Raw genomic sequence first — 18425 nt, forward strand, 5'->3', positions numbered from 1 at the left:
TTAATATAATTGTCTGTGGTCAATTACCATAGAAGTGGGAGTGTGTGTATTTCAGCCTCGTAGGACAAACACTAGTTCCCATAAAGGAATCTGTAGGAGAACTGAGGTTAAGTCAAGTCCATTAACACTTCTGATGCCTTGAAGCAGATGTCTCGGTTTTTAATTCCTCCAGTTCTTCTGTGTATTTGACAAGGAGAGCTGGGCATTTTCAAAAGCCTACAAAGGGACATCTTGTCTGCCTAATTGGATAACTAAACTTTGGCCAGACATCTTCCAAGCCCCTTGGCCTCTAGTCTTTCCTGTAAATGATTCAGGGATCTTGGGCAGAATTGGGCATAAAGTTTGTGTACAAGAGACCTGACAGCTCAGACAAATCTCCTTGGCCAGATGTGTTTGGAAATCCATGATCTTACATTACTCTCTCTGTTCCTTCTCATCAGCTTTTCTTCACTGGTAGCTGTTCATCAGTTTTTCTTCTTAAACTAACCTATGTTGCTATCAAGACTCATCCCACTCTGCCCAGGCAGGGACCAGACTGGACCTACCTTCAGCCCTTCCTGACATTCCCAGTACTTTCCTCTGTGCTTCCTGGCACTGTGCACTGTGCCACCCAGACACCCTGGCATGGCTGATTTCAGATTTCTTTTTCATACCTGGATGCTATGACCACATCATTCTGAGAAAATGCTCTGGGAAAGCAAAGTTGTGCTCTAGTGCTGCAATGCTGTTACACTGTCTTATCTCTGATTCCATGTAAATATTGTTGTAGAGGGTTGAGGTTTAAGTAACTTAAACTCCATTATCTCTGCTAAGCGGTTTTTATCAGAAAGGTAGCTAAATTCACGTGAGGGGAAATTAATTTCCTTGCAGAAATCCAATACATCCATTTTCACTGGGAATGAAAGAGGGAGAAGTAAAATCAAAAGTGTTTCCAGACTGAGAGAAACAGTGACGGTAGGTTTTGGGAAGTGATAAAGGTACTTGACACAGGACACTGGCTGTTTGCTTTCCTTACCCGTGTGGGACTGAGCTTGTGTGTGTCAAGCTACTTCCTACAAGGTGCCAACAGCTGGATGAAAGGGAATATGACAGCAGTCAACTTCTCTTGTATGCCATTGGGTTGTGCATCCTTCCTTGATGATGTTTTTATTCCTGATGCATATTAGAATAATTCTTCATTCTTATATATTTGCTGTTTAAGATTTTGTGAAGAGTGATTGGAAACTACTAGAAGGCATTTGTGACTACTGATGACCTGCTGACTGGTGCCTGGGACTTGAGGCAGTGTACTAATCAATATTTGCTTAAAAATTAGTGTGATTTATGGTGTTTTTACTATTAGTTATGAGAAATAACAATAGTTTTGTCTTGTCAAAATTAGAAGTACAGAATACCCATTTTTATCAGGGTGGTTGTAGAAGAATTTGTATTTAGCTTCTATTTTAAATTTAATAGAATCAAACATGTACTAAATCATACCCAGTCTTGACTGCTTAATTGAAATCAATGAGACAGAACCTGAACTGTTCGTTGATATTTCTTCACTACCATAATTTGGATTACAGTAACTGATAGTAGTTTGCCATCTGGATTCATCTACATCAAAACCTATTTTATATAATTCTTCAGGGCAGATTAAAAAAGAGAAATGGTATAAATATTTAATGCCACTTATCTAAGTGGCACGATTCTACTCTATGATTCTACCCTAAACCTCTGTTTCATTTTCTCAGTAAACTCAGTTAATGTTGATGGGTGACATTTTTAAACCATGCACTGTTGATTTCTGTCAGATGTACTTTTTGTTCTACAAATTTCTCTTGAGCTAGGCTTAGTTTTTTGAATCTAATTCATTTTGTTTCAAAATTGGCAGAAAGAGCTAAGTATTTTTTCATAACAGTTATGCCAAGTCCACTGGCCTAAATTCTTCACAAATGTAATTTGCCTGGCTTTGCAACCAGCTTAGTTTCCAGATGATTTGGCTCATTATAACTTTGAGAGAAACACATAATGGTGACAAGGTGCCCAGGCCAGATTACTTGATGCTTCTTAAAAGTACATGTAGCCAATGAAGAAATAAACAAAGATCAGCTGGTTAATTTAAAACTTCTTAACTTTTTGCAGTGGAATCTTGTATTTGAAGTCGTGTTCATTTCAATTTACAGGCAAAGTCTTTCAACATGCATAAATCTGTTTTAACTGTTTATTCATGTAATAATTAATCTGTCAGTCACAGGACAGATTATAATCTTCATAATCTTTGTTTTATTTTAACTGTGTTACAGATTTACTGGCCTGCAGCAAAAGAAAAGGTAGAATTATGCAAATTAGCTGGGAAAGATGCCCAGGTAAGTATGATTTTTTTTTATTATTGCTGAGATTTATGAATATCTGTGTGTTTGTTACTAAATGCACAAAATACACGAGTAAGGTCTTGCTACACTTCTGAATTAATGTCCGAAGTGTTTTTTCTTAATTAAAAAAATTACATTTCTATTGTTTTTGAAATACTAATACTTAAAAAAATTCAATATCGGAGGCAGCAATCATGCTAGATTTTTCTTTGATGTAATAAATGCAGCTGAGAGATGAATGGACTTACCTCAGAAATGTATACCAGGCAATACTTCCATGAAATTGTCTTTTTTTGCATTAAAATGCTTCTTTTTTTCTTGGGAGTGTCCTGAGTGTAACTTCATTATAATTCTTCAAAGAAACAGAGAAGTAGAGCAGTGTACAAATCAACATAACTTGCAGACAGCTTCAGTTAGGGTTAATAGAAAATCTCAGACTCAATGGCTTTTCCCTGGAACTACAGATTTTCTTTAGGAAGTATATTTAAGGTACATACGTGTATACAATACAACTTTTATATGTTTTGCTTAGCACAGATTACATCATGTGTCTACAGCCTAGCCCCATAAATGTAAACATTTCCTGGCTGTAAAATAAAATTTCCTCATTTTGTCTCAAAAAAATCTCCTAATTTCTGTCCAGCATGTCAGGTACCAAGGTAGATTCCAGCTCAAAACACTGTCAGCTCTCTGCTTGAAGATTTTTATATGTATGCTTAGCACATATAATCTATGCTTAGCACAGATTACATCATGTGTCTAGAGCCTAGCCCCATAAATGTAAACATTTCCTGGCTGTAAAATAAAATTTCCTCATTTTGTCTCAAAAAAATCTCCTAATTTCTGTCCAGCATGTCAGGTACCAAGGTAGATTCCAGCTCAAAACACTGTCAGCTCTCTGCTTGAAGAATTTCAGCTTCTTATTCTAACTTGTTGCTACCATTATATTTACAGCAGTCAAAACCTAAACAACACCTTTGCTGAGCACTGGGAATATTCTTATACTGGTGTATATGGAAGTTTTGTGCTGTTCTGTTTCTATACTAAGAGAACAAAAGGGTCCTGGGAGGGAAATACTTGTTTTGGACTCTCACTTAGGTGTAGGATGTTGTCTAGAAAGTATGTGTATTCCCTCTGAAGTACTTGTTAGTGTTTCTGTATTAATTTCATTTTGGCTAAAGCTAGAGCAAGCCATTTCCTCCAGCCATGTATCATCCTTGGAGCACATAGCATCTGCCTGTGCTTCTCATCAAGGACCAAGCCCAGCTAGAGCCAGGACAGACCACTGAACTCAGAAATGATCAAATAAAAGTCACCAGTAGGATGTGGTTAGTGCAGAGACAAAGCATACCCTTGGAAGTGTGTTGAAGCCTTTCAGCCCACCACAGTTACTTTAACAACGCAATGTTTGGTGTTAAAGCATGTGCAGCATCCTGAGCTGGGAAGCAAAGGCAGGAGGACTGGTAGCCAGACAAACCCAGTGGCTCTGAGACCTCTGCCCAATTGCTGGCAGGTGTTGTTTGCTATGACACAGGCTGAACAGATACCCTCCAAACCGTGCTGTGGGCACACAGCTTCTTGTGGCTGTAAGCCTCACAGCAGAATTAGGTTTGCAGGTCTGATTGATGAAGTGCCTGGTAGATAGCCACTGTCAAATTGTAGTTGTCACAGCTTTGAACTACTTCATAAACAGTCTCTGCTACAGTAGTTTTAAATACACTAGTGCTATGGCTGTAACTTAGTAGAATGTATAATGTAAAAAAGAAGAATAAACATGAAAAGTAACCTTTATCTTTCTTTTCCCAACAGACAGAATGTGCCAATTTTATCCGTGTTCTTCAGCCGTACAACCGGACCCATGTTTATGTCTGTGGCACAGGAGCGTTTCACCCTCTCTGTGGATACATTGAACTTGGAACTCACAAAGAGGTAATTTAACTTTCTCACTAGTGTGACATGTCAAGGAATAGCCCTCATCTTGTTTAACATTCATCATAGATTGGAAAATACTATGTGAGTGTGTAAAAAATGACCTGACAGCAGCTTGCATAAATAACAGGGTAAATGGTGGATTCTGCAGGTCAGACGGGAACTCTCGTTCTCACATTTGGTATGTGCATATCACTTTTGAACAAAGCACTTTCCTCAGGCTTAATACACAAAGTTCTTTGGAATGACACTTCCATGTGATTAACTAAGTGAAGAGAACATCTAACCCAGATGTCTTCCTTTCTAGTAAGTCATTTCTGCACATACTTTCCTTACACACATACATTCAGAGTTCAAGATGAAACTTGTAGTTCTGTCTTTTAATGTACATATACCCTTGGCCCACAGAGGGATTCCTATGCCTCGTGCATGAGAGTAATGAACACTTTGAAAGGGTCTCTGAGCCTGAGTGCAAGGACAACATCTCAGGACGTTGTAATGTGTTGCAGTCTGGTTACTAAGGAGGTGTTGGGTGTCGTCCATCACTGGTGGCATATTCCTGAGCTGAAGTTTAGCAGCTGATTGGTCTTCATTTGTGGTGACAAAGAAATCTCTATCCTAAGTGGTAAATGTTTGAGACCTAACCCCCAAAACAGAAGAATTTTGGTGTTGCGTCAAGCAGCCACTTAGTACACAAGTCTCTTTTTAACTCCTATGTGTATCACACCTTGGCTATATTTATCCCACTGGCGCTGTTCTCAGACAGTGTTGAGATGTGATCTGTCTGGCTGATTGCCTGTGGTGCAAGCTTCCTATGCTGCTATAGAAATAGCTTTCTCTTTTCTTCAAGGCTGGGTAAAATTCTGGAATATAAGAAATGGCATCTAAAGTTACTAAATGGATTAACCTGAAACAGAATAACAATCATAGAACAGTTTAGGTGGAAAGGGCTCTTAAAGACCAACCAATTCCACCCGCCCTGCCATGGGCAGGGACACTTTCCACTGGACCAGGCTGCTCAAAGCTCACTCCAGCCTGTCCTTGAACAATTCCAGGGATGGAACATCCACAGCTTCTTTGGGTGATCCATGGTGCTGCCTCACCACCCTCACAAGGAATAATTTTTTTCCAAAATCTAATCTAAACCTACCCTATTTCATTTAAAGTTGTTCCACCTTGTTCTGTCACTGATGCATGGAATCAAGGGAAGTTCCTTATGGAAGAAAAAAAGGGATTAATGCTTGCCCAGACTGAGATCTGTTATTATGTACCCCACAGTCTGTGGGTTGGATGACCAATGTGTTTTCCGTGCAACAGAAAACTGAAGCTGTGAGAAATGTACACAGTAGTGTTCTTTGCCTAATAAACCATTAATGCTCCTGGTATTGTATGGTATGTGGTGTATGATTTGGCTTACAGTGAAATAAGTCTGTAGACTGCTTTGCTACTTTAAATATTCCAGTTGAAGCAACTGGGTGTAAGATCCCTTGTATCATGCTGATTTCTTAGCTGAATGATCAAATACACAGCTGAATAGACCAGAACAGCTCTCAGCAAGAGTATAAATAAGGCTCAGGTTTACCTCTGGGTCATTAGCAAGATTCCTTATTCACTCTATCATTGCCCTACTTCATTTCATCTACTTCATTTGTGAAGGTTGTTTTCACCAGACCTTATGAAATTATGGATTTGGTCTGACTGTTCAGTCCGGCAGCCAGTCTAGACAAGGGGTCTGTCTCAGCTAGACATGACCAATTACCTTGTGAGAGGAAATGGAAGAAGAATCCTGGTATTGTATTTCCTAATCCCTTCACTGTCCCCCAGTCCTGCCTCTCCCACATTCCTCCTGGTTGCTCAGCTGCAGGGGTAGGTTGGACCGTGTTCAGCACTGCTCCTGCCTCTTCTGTCAGAGCAGCTTTTCTACAGCCTCCTACTGACTTATCAGCCTTGAATGGCATCAGGCATATTTTCCCTTTCCTTCTTGGAGGCCCAAACACTCTTCAGCCAGCATCCTTCCACCGCCTCTCCAGATAAATGTGACAAAGCAGGAGGGTGCTGAGGATAGGCCCAGTGATACGAATTTGACAGGCAGTTGAAAATATCTCCTTTTTTGGAACTGAAGCCAGGAAATCCATTCTCTTAAATTTTTTTCTTCTTTCCATCCCTCAATCCCTCACTTTTTTAAAATTAAAAAAAAAAATAATTTAAATCTCTGGGTTGTAATAACAGATAATGAGTGTCTGGTAATTAGCAACCTCTCCAGGAAGATGTGGGATGCTTGGGAGAGCCTGGCCCTGAGATAGCCTCATGGTGAAGCCAGGCAGTGCTCTGCTGACCTTTGAAAGCTACTGGTGGATCTGCACAGTGCTCTCCTGGCCACTGCCAGTGCTGTGAAAACAGAGAGGAAAACACTGTGGATCAGGTGACGCAAAACCACAGCAGCCACTGCTTTTGAAGCAGTACAAATCCCCAACGGGATCACACAATTAAAGGGGATTAAAGTCCTAGTCTTGTTATTGCTCGAGTCACTGCCAAAACTTCTCTTGGCTGGTGAGGAAGAGGCTTGGCCTGGTTGATGCTGTTAGCCACAGCTCTCCAAGGGATGCTCTTTTCTTTGAAAGCTTTGCCTGAAGTGAAAGCAGGAGGTTAATTCTGTGTGAATGCCTGGTAGTGTCCATTAGTTTGTCTGGGTGAAGTCTGAAATATTTGATGTTGATCTGTAACTCCCTTGGTCCCCTGAGCACTGCTGGGCTTGCAAACAGCCTCTTCCCATGTGATAAGGCAAGGGTTCTCTGAGCTGCTCAGGCTTCCACATCCTAGAACAAAGAACAATGGGACACCAGCATTGTCAGGAAAAAAAAACAACCTAATTTTTAGTTTAGTTTTGTCCTTGCCATGCTCACTTCAGCAGCCTGAGAATGTAGTTTCACTGATATTCCACAGGTTTGGGAAGGTAATAACGAGTTTTTTGTTGATTAAATTCTGCTTCCTACGAGCTTGGATTGCTGGAGGAAATTGAATTTATGTTCCCAGATTGGAATTGATTTTTCTTTTCTCTTAAGGAGCTTAATTATTCAATATCCTGGGCTTTTGTCTTCTGAGCCTAGAGAGTTTAGGAGGCACCTCAATAACATAGAAAGGTTTGGTCATTTATAATCTGATGTGCATTAAGGATGAATTGAATTAATGTGTTGTGAAGTCTAATCCTATGTGGCCATCTTTGGACATACTTGCTTGTCACACTCTTTGGACATACTTGCTTGTACTCTCCTGGCCTCTTGCAAGGTAGAGATAAGGAATAATTAAAATAATTAAAATCTCCTAAACCATTTTTAATTGATGAAATCATGGAGATGATTTGATTTTTTCTTAAAACTAGCTTCTAAATTTTTGTTTCTATAATACATTGATTCGATTTCTGAGCACTAGTGGGATTTTAAATATCCCTGTAGGTAGAAAAGCATGTTAAAGGAAAACGTTAAAAGCACTTCTGTAGGAAATCTCCCCTCTCTTAAAGGCAGCACGGTTCTGAAGATGAACTCCCTATACCTGCAGAGAATTCACTTTACACCTGTGAGCTATCAAATTGCCTTCAACAGGACTTACTATGGATTTCAGGTTAACTGCACTTTCAGGAAACCATTGAAAAGGGCAAGTAAAAGAACCCCTGCTGGCAATTCAAAACTATAATAAAGCTTCAAATAGATGCCTACGGGAATCGAGTTGTTGATTGCCCACTGAGAACATTGGCAATAATTTTTAAATAACTTACTGTCTTTATCTTCCTCTATGCTCTTGTTCTGTGGCCCAGGAATTAATCATACTGTATTTGGAAGCTACAAGGAAGAAACTATTCTGATATCTCTTGTATCTTTAGCCTTGTTAAAAATAATAAGACAGAGCATATGCTGCTTTCATTTTAAAAGGGTCTGAACTATGTCTGTTGTGAACATTATTCAGCAGTCCCTGGAGAAATTTCAGAGTCAGCCAGAATCCCTTCAGGGTCTCCTGTTGCAACACAGTCTATCAGCACTTTCCCAAATAGAAGCCAGTGCCTTTTAAGTACAATCCAGCTTTTAATTGGAGAGAAATGAACAATGCATCTCTTTTTTTTCTGAAAATAATTGTATTTTTTTTAAGATTGGTGTTTCACTATAGAGTGACCAGGATACAGTAAAACACTGAGTGAAAAAATCCAGATATGAAACAGACATAGACTGTAAACATCAATGCTGAGATGACAGCTGCATGATCTAAAAACCTTCACTTTGTATGCTTGCAGAGCAGGCTGTCTCAGTGAGTTTTTCTCTGTAGCCACACCAGAATAACGAATTTGTGTTTATTCTCAGGAGATGGTGTTCCGTTTGGATACCCAGAACCTGGAGTCTGGCAGGCTGAAGTGCCCCTTCGACCCCCAGCAGCCATTTGCTTCAGTGATGGCAGGTAAGGAGCCACCAGAGCCAGGTGCTGCCCTCGGAGCTGCGATGGCTCTGTGCAAGCCCAGGGGCTCAGCAGATGCCACTGCTGGAGCTCCTCTGGCACTGGTCGTGTTTCCAGTGCTGGATTGTGCTCTCAGAGCTGGGGAAGCCTTCAGGCAGCAGACACCAGAGAGCTGGAAGGGCAGCAGTGCAAACAGAGGCATTAGAATGGCAGTGAAGCCTCTGTCAGCTGGGCAGGGAGGCGGTTTCACCCTCACACAGTCATTGCTCCTTTAAGAGACCAACAAAAAAACCCACATGGACAGAGAGTGTTTGAAGCCCTTGTGGGCCTCTTTCTGCAATTATCAATATGTTCTGCCCTTTGAAGTCTGCTGACATGCACTCTTTCCATAAATACGTTTCTGAGGTTTCTATTTACTCGAGTAGCCACTTCTGAAGCCGGGAGCGAGGAGCAGATAGTGCACTCTGCCTGCTGCGTGCATCGCAGCACTGTGTGGTCTGACATTTGGGGCTGAGGAATGTCAGCTTGACCTCTGGATTTCAAATCACTATAAGAGCTACTTTTGTCATGGTTTGGTTCATAGCTTTGGACAATTTTCATTTAACTTGTCTGTCGAGCATATGAATACAAGATAAGAGTGAAGCACCATGACATTTTCATTTACAGCCAAAGAGCAGTGGTGACAGTGCTTTGAAGTATCGGTCACTCTGTGTTATAAAAAGAATATGACTAATGTTCAGTCTTTATTCTCAGATAATAAGATAGATGATTTGTGATTCTGACCCTACAGATGGGGCAGGACTTCCTTTATTAAAAACAATAGATTAAAGCCTGTGCTTATTCTTCTCAGAGACCCCTAGTACTCTTTAATGACCGTGAAGTCTATTTTTAAAATGGGGTTCCAGAAACTTTAACTTTTTTTTTAAACTTTTTTTTTAATGCAAGCAGTAGAACTCTGTGATTTATTACAGCATTGCCTAATTTCAGTAGCACTCTCATGCTTAGACTGTTCTATTAAATCTTGTGAAATGAAGAAGCTGCTGTCTTTCAGCTAGCTAAGACAGGGACTTTGCTGCGTAACAATTTTTGAGCAAGATAAAATTAATGTTCAGGGTATTCTAGTATCCCTTTTTTGACTGTGGCTGGTGTCCAGTGCTTCACAGTAAAGTACAAGGAGCACTGTAAAGAGTTACAGGCCTAACCAGAGAATGTGGTTTTGGTCTATCATTGGATATTATTCCCAAGTGAACTAGGAGAGCAGTATAGTTCATAGGTAAGATGCTGCTCTGGAGCTCAGGTGAGATCATTTCCCATCTCTGCCACTAATGAGCAGAGTAACCTTGGCAAGTCACTTCTTTTCATCTACTTTTATTTATCTGCCAAATGGCAGTAAAGATTACTTATATCCTTCAGAGAACACTTTTTATTCAGTTATACATTTATGAGCTAAGTAATATCTAACTATATTTTCATTCATATATGTAAGTTAATGCCACTGAGTAATTTTCAATCTTTGTAGAAATAAGTAATCTGAGTACTACATGATATATCACTTCAAGTAGACCCATAGATAAATTTCAAAAACTAGGTTTTTTTGACTGAAAAATCACCTGCTCATCATCCATCCTCTATTATAAATTACCACTCACCAAAACTGTTCAGGACGTAACAGGAACTTAGAATGAGAGATACCAAATGCCAAGAGGAGTGCTGAAAATGCCTTGTCAGCAGAGCCTAAGCAAGGATGGAGAATTTCTGTTGGCCCTTCAGATGTATCGATCACCGAGTGCCTGTCAGTTAGCAAACACCAATTACCCTGCCCATTCCTCATTATGACAAATACCTTTCAGAATGCACTTTTGTTTCTTTACAAAGGCAACATGCTGTCTGAAAGATGTGCTTTCCACAACTGTCATGGAAATAATACAGAAGTAACAATAATAATGAGGTAAAAAGAAAGATGATAGATCTTTTTTGGACAAATAAAGGGCTTGTGGATCATGGGTTGTGGGTTGGTTTGTTGATTTTTTTTCCCCCCTTGATCTTATTTTTTAAAGTGCATTTACATCTTCTGCAAATGAAAGCACAAACATCAGTGTTGAATGGTATTTATTCTGCATTCACATTCAACAAAGGCTTCTCTCTGAAAGATCTTGTGAAATGTTTCAACCCAGGAGTATCAGAAAACCTGGATAAGGAACTTTTGGAAGGGGATTTTTATGTATCATATAGATTTTATAAAATAATAATTTATGAACATGAACGATTTTGTTTTTATGAATTCTAAGGATTTATTTCTGCAAGTTATTAAACAAAAAATACCAAAAAACCTGGTCCCACAAATAAAGCTTGTTATTTTACAGAAAAAAAGAGTATTTTAAAATGCACTATGTGGTAAAAAACAAAAAAAGGTTTACAGTGATAATGTTTCTTTGCTTCTTTTTGAAAAGTACTGAGATCTGAAGGGAAACAGAAAATGTTGTGCATTTCTTAGCATTTTCATTGCCCACAAAAAGGGCAGAAGAGCAAATAGTGACTGTAGTTGCAGCAAGCTCAAGGCACTCTGTTACAGATGTAGTGTCCTTGTCACAGAGACAAGTTCTGGGTGCCTTATTCAAGCGAAATGTGTCATTTATTTTAGGGAGACCACTCTGTGTTAAAATGATGATGATTTGTGTCTGTAGCCATATTCCCGCCATTAACACAAATTCCTTGAATTTGTGCCTGAATTCCTCTTTGTGAATTAAGTTTTGGATGGAGATCCTTGCTGCAGGAATGGGCCAAGCTGCAACATTCCAGTGGAGAAGTATCCATCCTGTTTTTGTGTCTCTGGAGCAGCAAAGCCATTGGGGCCATGGCAGTCCTGGGACAGAGGAGTGGCTGGAGTGGACAAGTGGCCATGCCCTCACCATGGCTCCCAGGTGTATGGGACAGGGTGTTCAGATTAAATAGATCTTTATACCCTTAAGAGCCCAGTACACATTAAAGCCTGGGAAATTTACTTTTCTGGATGCCTAAAAGATTTGAAAATTAGGCTTTGACTGTGTTACTTCTCAGATACATAAATATCACCCTCATTTAAATGTAAATAAATTCACATAACCAAAAACCCCACTAAAATATGACCCAATAATATTTTAAAGCATTAAATTAGTTTATAGACCAATTATACACAGGTGTTTTCCACCCAACAAAATGTAAATAGTCTTATTTTTTTTTTTATGCCACAGCTGTAGGAACCCTATTTCTTTTTCATTTGCAGATGAGTATCTTTATGCTGGAACAGCTTCTGATTTCCTTGGCAAAGACACTGCTCTGACACGTTCTCTGGGCCCTTCTCACGACCATCATTACATCAGAACTGACATTTCTGAACATTACTGGCTTACTGGTAAGATCCCAAACATATGCTGTTGTCATTTGCATTGTCCCTGCCTCTCTGAAGTTAATAGCTCCTTCCTTATATAAATATATGTCCAGTAACTATAAATACAGATATTGTATCATGGAGGCTTTGGATTACGTAGGCTTTTTTTAAAAAGCTCAGTGGAACAGAAGTGCACTTGAGAAAAGTCACAGAGGTGAAAATGCTAATTAAGGGAAGAGTGGGAGCATAAGACTTAATCATAGTTTCTGTCTTTTATCTGTATATCTGTGTATAATCCTACAATGGAAATAATATCATGACTGAAATGCATCTATATCGAGTCTTGTCAGAATAATTTTTTAAACTGTATTTTCGAATCACTTGTTATAAGCTGTTCTGTATAGCATGTTGTAAAGACTGGAAATCCCACATTTTTTGGTAGGAGGTCTTTTTTTTCATTTTTCAGGGGGAAAAATACCCTTTGTTGCTGTGAGGATCATTTTAAAACCACTAAGGGCACACTAAAATAGCTTCCCAAGCAAAACACTGCTTTTTCTTGCCCGTTAAAAAACATTGTGAGCTAGTAAACCCTCTAAAAAACTGGCTGCATTTGCACCCAGCCAGTCTCAAACCACACACAGAGTAACATGGAAAACTTCACTCACAAGCTAACCCTGCACAATTAAAGCATCCCCCGTTTAGCTGTCAACTGTCTTTAAAGATGTGGCAACACTGGCCCTGGCTCAGGATGCCTGTGTGACTATTATGGGTGCAGTGTAAGGCCAGGGCCTGCTGACCACAGGGTTAAGTTGTCTTCCCAGCAGACAGTTTCTAAAAAGGATAATTTTGCCTCTTAACTCTTTGAGACCTCAACAAGAGGAAATGTTCTTTTTTTTCTTAATAATTTTTCCCTTCCTTCTTCTGTATTGTTGCCTTAAATTTCTATCTAGATGCATCTCTGTAACCCCAGGATTTCTGATGTGAGATAAGGATAAAAAGAAAAAGCCACTTAAAAATCAGGTTTCCCTTTCCAGACAGGAGATTGAAGAATGTCACTCCACTGACCTATCCTACTTTCATTTCCTGTGCTGAAAGTGTTTCTTGTCCTACCTCTCTTATCTTCATCCCTCATTTCCACACACCCCTTGTGCAGTGCAGAGCAGAAATGGACTGTGATACAGACCATGATAGGTCCTTCCAGCAGTCAGTTCTCTAATTATGATTAGCCATGCAACTCCATATCCAATTTTATCACTGATGGCCTGCAGATGCTCAGCATGGAAAGGTGTCTGGGTAGCTGCTTTCCTAAGGGATGCAGTAATAAGGTAAAAACAAAGGTTTACTGCGGTTTGGCCCTGAGGAACATCTGGTGTAATCATTAGTATAGATCCACATTGATGAGCATCACAGGGTTCAGTTGCCAGTCCAAAAGAACTTGTAGCTTAAAGATACAGTTCCAAACATTTCTTTCTCTTATTATTGTTTCTTCATGAGCAGTTTGAGGCAAGGGAACAGTACAAGAAAACACAATAAACTGTAGGTTTGAGAAATGTTTAGATGTTTTAGTTTGGGGGGGAGGGGTGTCTGCCTTTCCTCTCTCATTTAGATTGATTCATGATTTATTCTGTTTTCACTTAAAGCATCTGTATTTGTGAAGCATTTCTAAGGAGAACAGTATATTAATATGTCTGGGTCTGAAAAACAGCTTTAGTGTGCTAGACTGTGAGGTGAAAATTGCCCCACACTATATAAACACTGAAGACCCTATATTTTCTTCAGGTTTACCTTGTTTCCAGCCATATAAAACCCTGCAGTCACAATTCTGTCTAAGACTTCACAAACACAATCCATTCAGTGTTATACTAAGAGGCATAGACATAAACTAGGTGCTTTTAATATTTTGAAACAGTCCTTTTAAGGTTGGAGAAAATTTTAAGTGCAACTTGAAATGACGGCATCATTTCTGCTATAAGCCATAGGGTGGCCAATATATTTCTAGTTTATTGTGTAATGTTACCAATTACATACTACTGTGCTTTCAGCCAGTATTGGTATAAAGAAAATATTTACTTGATTTCAGATTCAAAACTCCCATCTCATGTAAATCCCCTCTTCCCCAATCAACTGCCCATTTACGAAGCATGTGTTAGACCTCCAGTAAAAGTTGTACATACTTGGATAATTGTACAATTGGAAATAAATTATTACCATGCATGACTCATGTTTTACTTAGGATAAGCATAAAATGTACAACTTGTTTTCTTCCTGAGGGCCAAGGAAGTTTTGCTATAATGCACCTTAATATTTTTAAAGTTTAGTCTTATTCTGTTTCTGGAAACAAAATTATCCTTCCCTGAGGGAAGGGAGGTAAAGACAAAGCACGAGGGAAAAATGCGTGGGATACCTTCCAGTTCCTTGCAGGGCATCTCTATCTTGGCTAATTAAGACATGTCCTAATCTCAGTGACTGAATAGCAGCTCCACGGAGGGGGAAGGAGGAAGGCAGCTAATCTTTCCCATGACTCAGGCTCACACGTGCTCGTACTCCCGCCAGGGTGGCACTGGGGCAGAGGGGAGCAGGGCTGGGCTCTCAGGCCTTCCCACAGCTGCTCACTGGAGCTGTCTCGCCCAGGGACGAGGCACGTGGGGCTGGTGGCCCCTCTCCGGATGGCAAAGCCACCCACTGGAACCAAGTCTGCCCCGTGCCAGCCCCGTGGGCAGAGGAGAGCACCCACAGCCCTACACACAGGCATCCACTGAGCAGCTGCACATTGCTGCCTCCTTCGTAGGAAGAGAAGGCCATAGCTGGAACGAGTTCTTCCTTGAATTGCATTCACCTCTTTTTTTTTCCTTTTCACTTTTTTCATAGCAATTTAGTCGCCTTTTCCAGGGCAAAGTCTTGGAGGCAATGAGTTCTTTATATCCTGAGAACTTTGGATGGGATTCAGCTCCCTTAGCTCTAAAAGGCAAGAGCTAGCATCCTGTCTGAGCTCAGTCCTTTGCTTGCCTCTGTAATTTACTGAGCGAGGTGACACTTCCAGAGGGTGACTCACCCCGCCTATTGTAGGAATCTGCCTTAAAATAGGATTATTCATTGTCACTTTGTCCCTCCCTGAGAGGGAACCTGGCTGAGAATGGGTTAGGAGCTTGACTTCTAGGTGGTTATGGTAAATGAGGTAAGCACTGTCCTTTGTATTCTGTCATGCCATGTATTTCTGGCAGCCCAAGTACACAGAGGTGCTGCTTCCCACTGTTTCGGGTTGCTTTTTAATTTCTTTGTTTTCTGGGACAGCCATTCCTTTGTGGTTCTCTTCTTCTGAGCCTAAGTTCTCCACTGCCAAAAATGCTGGTTTCAGAAGGGGGTGATGGCCAGCAGGTAACAAACAGCCACCCCAGCAGTGAAGGACCATCTGTATCAGCTTTTCCTATCAGACCACATAAAAAAAAGCACTAGCAACACATGTACCACCCATTGCCAGAGCTCACGAAGCCATTAATCCCTGGGCTGGTTACATACAATCTAGCCATGAACTTAATATGTGTGAAGATCTGCTGCTTAAGCAGATAGTGGGGGGAGGGGGTGGGTGGGGAGGGGGGGGAGATAGCTCTGTCTATGGGAAAACAAACAGTAGTATAAAATCATCATAATTCGTTTTTTCACCCATGAAAAGAATCCAAAAGCCTAATTCACAGTTAGTTTAAATGCACTTTTATACGTTGGATAGATGGGCTAGAAAAGATGAGACAAAGATCTCAATTACAGAACATTATGTGCTTTTGAGAGCATAATCTCTTCTATTTAATTATTTTCAATTCATCCTCATATCTTTTAAAATGTATTTCTGTTCAAATTTAACTTTCAACTTCAGTGTTTTTAGTTGTGATTTAAAATTGTTAAATATTGGTGTTCCTTTAATTTGTTATAGATTCTTCTAAATCTGTTCCAGGAGTTGGTATTGAGACATATATTTTTTCATTTGGCTTGCCAAGGAAAGCAATGAAGTTTAATCTTCAACCCCCCATACATTCAGTGTTTTGTTCTGTGAATGTGGATTAAGAAAAAAAAAGGATGTGACTTTCAAAAACATGGTATAGAAGAATCTCACAGGTTTCCTCTTAAATGGCTATTTTGCTAACCACATATTTAAGAAACCATACTAGAAGCATATTTATGTATTTATTCATGCTTAGAGATCTAATCTTCAAAGTAGCCTTACAGGCCCTGAGGGGTAATGGAATATTTTCCTCAAGCTCATTTTGAAATCCTGACTTAAATTTATAGATCTTGATGTCTGCATCATTTCATTTTTTCTGCTGACACCATTCTCTAGTGTCAGAAAGGTTTAAAATGGCAGCAGCACTGTGGCTATTTTCACCCATAAATTTACTCTTCTGTCATAAAGGTGCACACTGAGCACTTAAACACATCCCATTTTGTCTCAGACCCTTTGTCTCAGACTGCAAACTTTTGAATCAAGGACTCTCTTTTTCTTCTATGCGTACTGTGGAGTTCATGGTGAAAATTCCTCAAGGCTAATATAAAGTAACAATCATTATGAAAAGGACAAAGGCATGAAGATATATTGAAAGCTGATAATAGTATTCCCCCATATAAACAGTGTGCTCTGTTTGCTCTGCATTCTTACACCACCCTCCTTATTGCTTTCTACTGCAGCCTACCTGATACTGGGGGACAAAGACTGTGTATTTTATTCCTGAAAGAATGTATTTTAGAGTCAAGGGTCTCTTTGCACTGTATTTGTATAGCCACTTCTGTTTAAAGAAAAACGCCATTGATCCAAGTGCCCTGAGAAGAGCTCATCTATTGCAGCACACTGGGAAATGTCTTAAAAATTACAGCCCCAGGTAGCTGGTTCACTTGTGCAAGGCAGGGCTGTTGGTTCTTCTGCTGCAGTCATGGACCCTGAAATTGCTTCAATTTCTGATTTTTGTGCAAAATTAAAAGGAAAACAAACAAGAAACCTCAACACTGGAAACAAAAGCCCTCAACTAGTGAGCAGGTAGAGCAGGATTGGAGGCCATGGATGAGGGAGCTTGGGAGCAGTGAGGAACATCTTGGCCCAGTAAGCATGCCTGCAAGATGCAGGCAGACACCCACGCTTGCCTTGGAGGAGCCAGGAGTAATGTAATGGCCCAGCCAACACTGGAAACAAAACTCAAAACTGTACCTCAGCTAGTGAGCAGGTAGAGCAGGATTGGAGGCCATGGATGAGGGAGCTTGGGAGCACAGAGGAACATCTTGGCCCAGTAAGCATGCCTGCAAGATGCAGGCAGACACCCACGCTTGCCTTGGAGGAGCCAGGAGTAATGTAATGGCCCAGTATGCCACAGCAAGGCATTTTTTGCAAAAAGCAGATTAAAATAACCCAAACAAACCATTACATTGATATAGCCAATCTGTTTTCCAGCACAGGGAACTGCATCCTTAAGACTGGCCAACCAGTTTTGGAGTTTGCTGTGCTAACTGGGGAATCCCAGCTTGGGACTGTGTTGGATTTGTGTTGGAACCCTGGTTACTGAGAATTTTAGACTTTCTGTTGCTGACAAACACTTACCCCTGAGAAATTTTCTCTACCCTCTCAGGCAGTAGAGAAAATTTCCAAAATTAAATTATAAAAGTAACATTGTTAGTGTAGCGTTTGAATAGAAGTGTGTAATATCACACAGTAAAAAACTTAGAATTTAAAACTTTAGAAATAGCAATATATATAAAACAAGATAGAAGTTTTAAAGCAGAAGCTAATCCTTCTTCACCTTCTTCTTCCTTGGTTTGGGTGATATTGTATAATGAAATAAAAAAGTCCACATTACAAACTACAAGTAGTTAGTTATCGAGCTAAAAGTGAAAATAATTTAAATATAATTTCTTAATTAAATAGTTTATCCTTAAAAAGCCTCATAGAGAGAGAGATATGGCTCCATATTTTAGGTTGTTAAAATGAAGTACTACAGAACTCACAGCTTATGAGACTATAATATAAATAAGAGCTAATAAACATCTAAATCCAAACAAAAAAGACCATCTCACACATTTAATTCCAACTCTGAAAAAAAAAATGTTAAAAACACAGATTTGGTAAATATAGTCAGTAAGACTGCTGTAGCACAGATGTGTGGGAAACATTCTTTTGCAAGCTATCTCTAGTAAACTGTAGTATATTTCTGTATTCATAACTGCTGCCATGAGTAATTAAATTAATTTAAATTCTACCAGGTGATTTCAGAAAATCTACTTTGCTTCATTTTGGTGGCAAAAGCAGTAAGGTAGATTTGTTTAGGCAATACTTTGTACTGAGAGTTACTCTGTTTCCAAAC

At 39.8% G+C, this 18425-nt stretch overlaps 1 protein-coding gene across 4 annotated transcripts in view; it reads left to right on the forward strand.

Moving 5' to 3' along the window:
* SEMA3D (semaphorin 3D) overlaps window positions 1–18425 on the forward strand; it is a 132001-nt gene that overhangs the window by 64204 nt on the left and 49372 nt on the right. For all 4 annotated transcript variants that reach the window (XM_039723764.1, XM_039723765.1, XM_039723763.1 and 1 more), the window contains exons 4-7: window positions 2286–2348; window positions 4164–4283; window positions 8633–8726; window positions 11986–12114. In XM_039723764.1, coding sequence (XP_039579698.1) covers window positions 2286–2348; window positions 4164–4283; window positions 8633–8726; window positions 11986–12114 — 406 coding nt within the window. The remainder of the gene's footprint in view (window positions 1–2285; window positions 2349–4163; window positions 4284–8632; window positions 8727–11985; window positions 12115–18425) is intronic.

This window comes from Passer montanus, unplaced genomic scaffold (genome assembly GCF_014805655.1).
Source record: "Passer montanus isolate IOZ18808 unplaced genomic scaffold, ASM1480565v1 scaffold50, whole genome shotgun sequence".
NCBI classification, from domain to species: domain Eukaryota; kingdom Metazoa; phylum Chordata; class Aves; order Passeriformes; family Passeridae; genus Passer; species Passer montanus.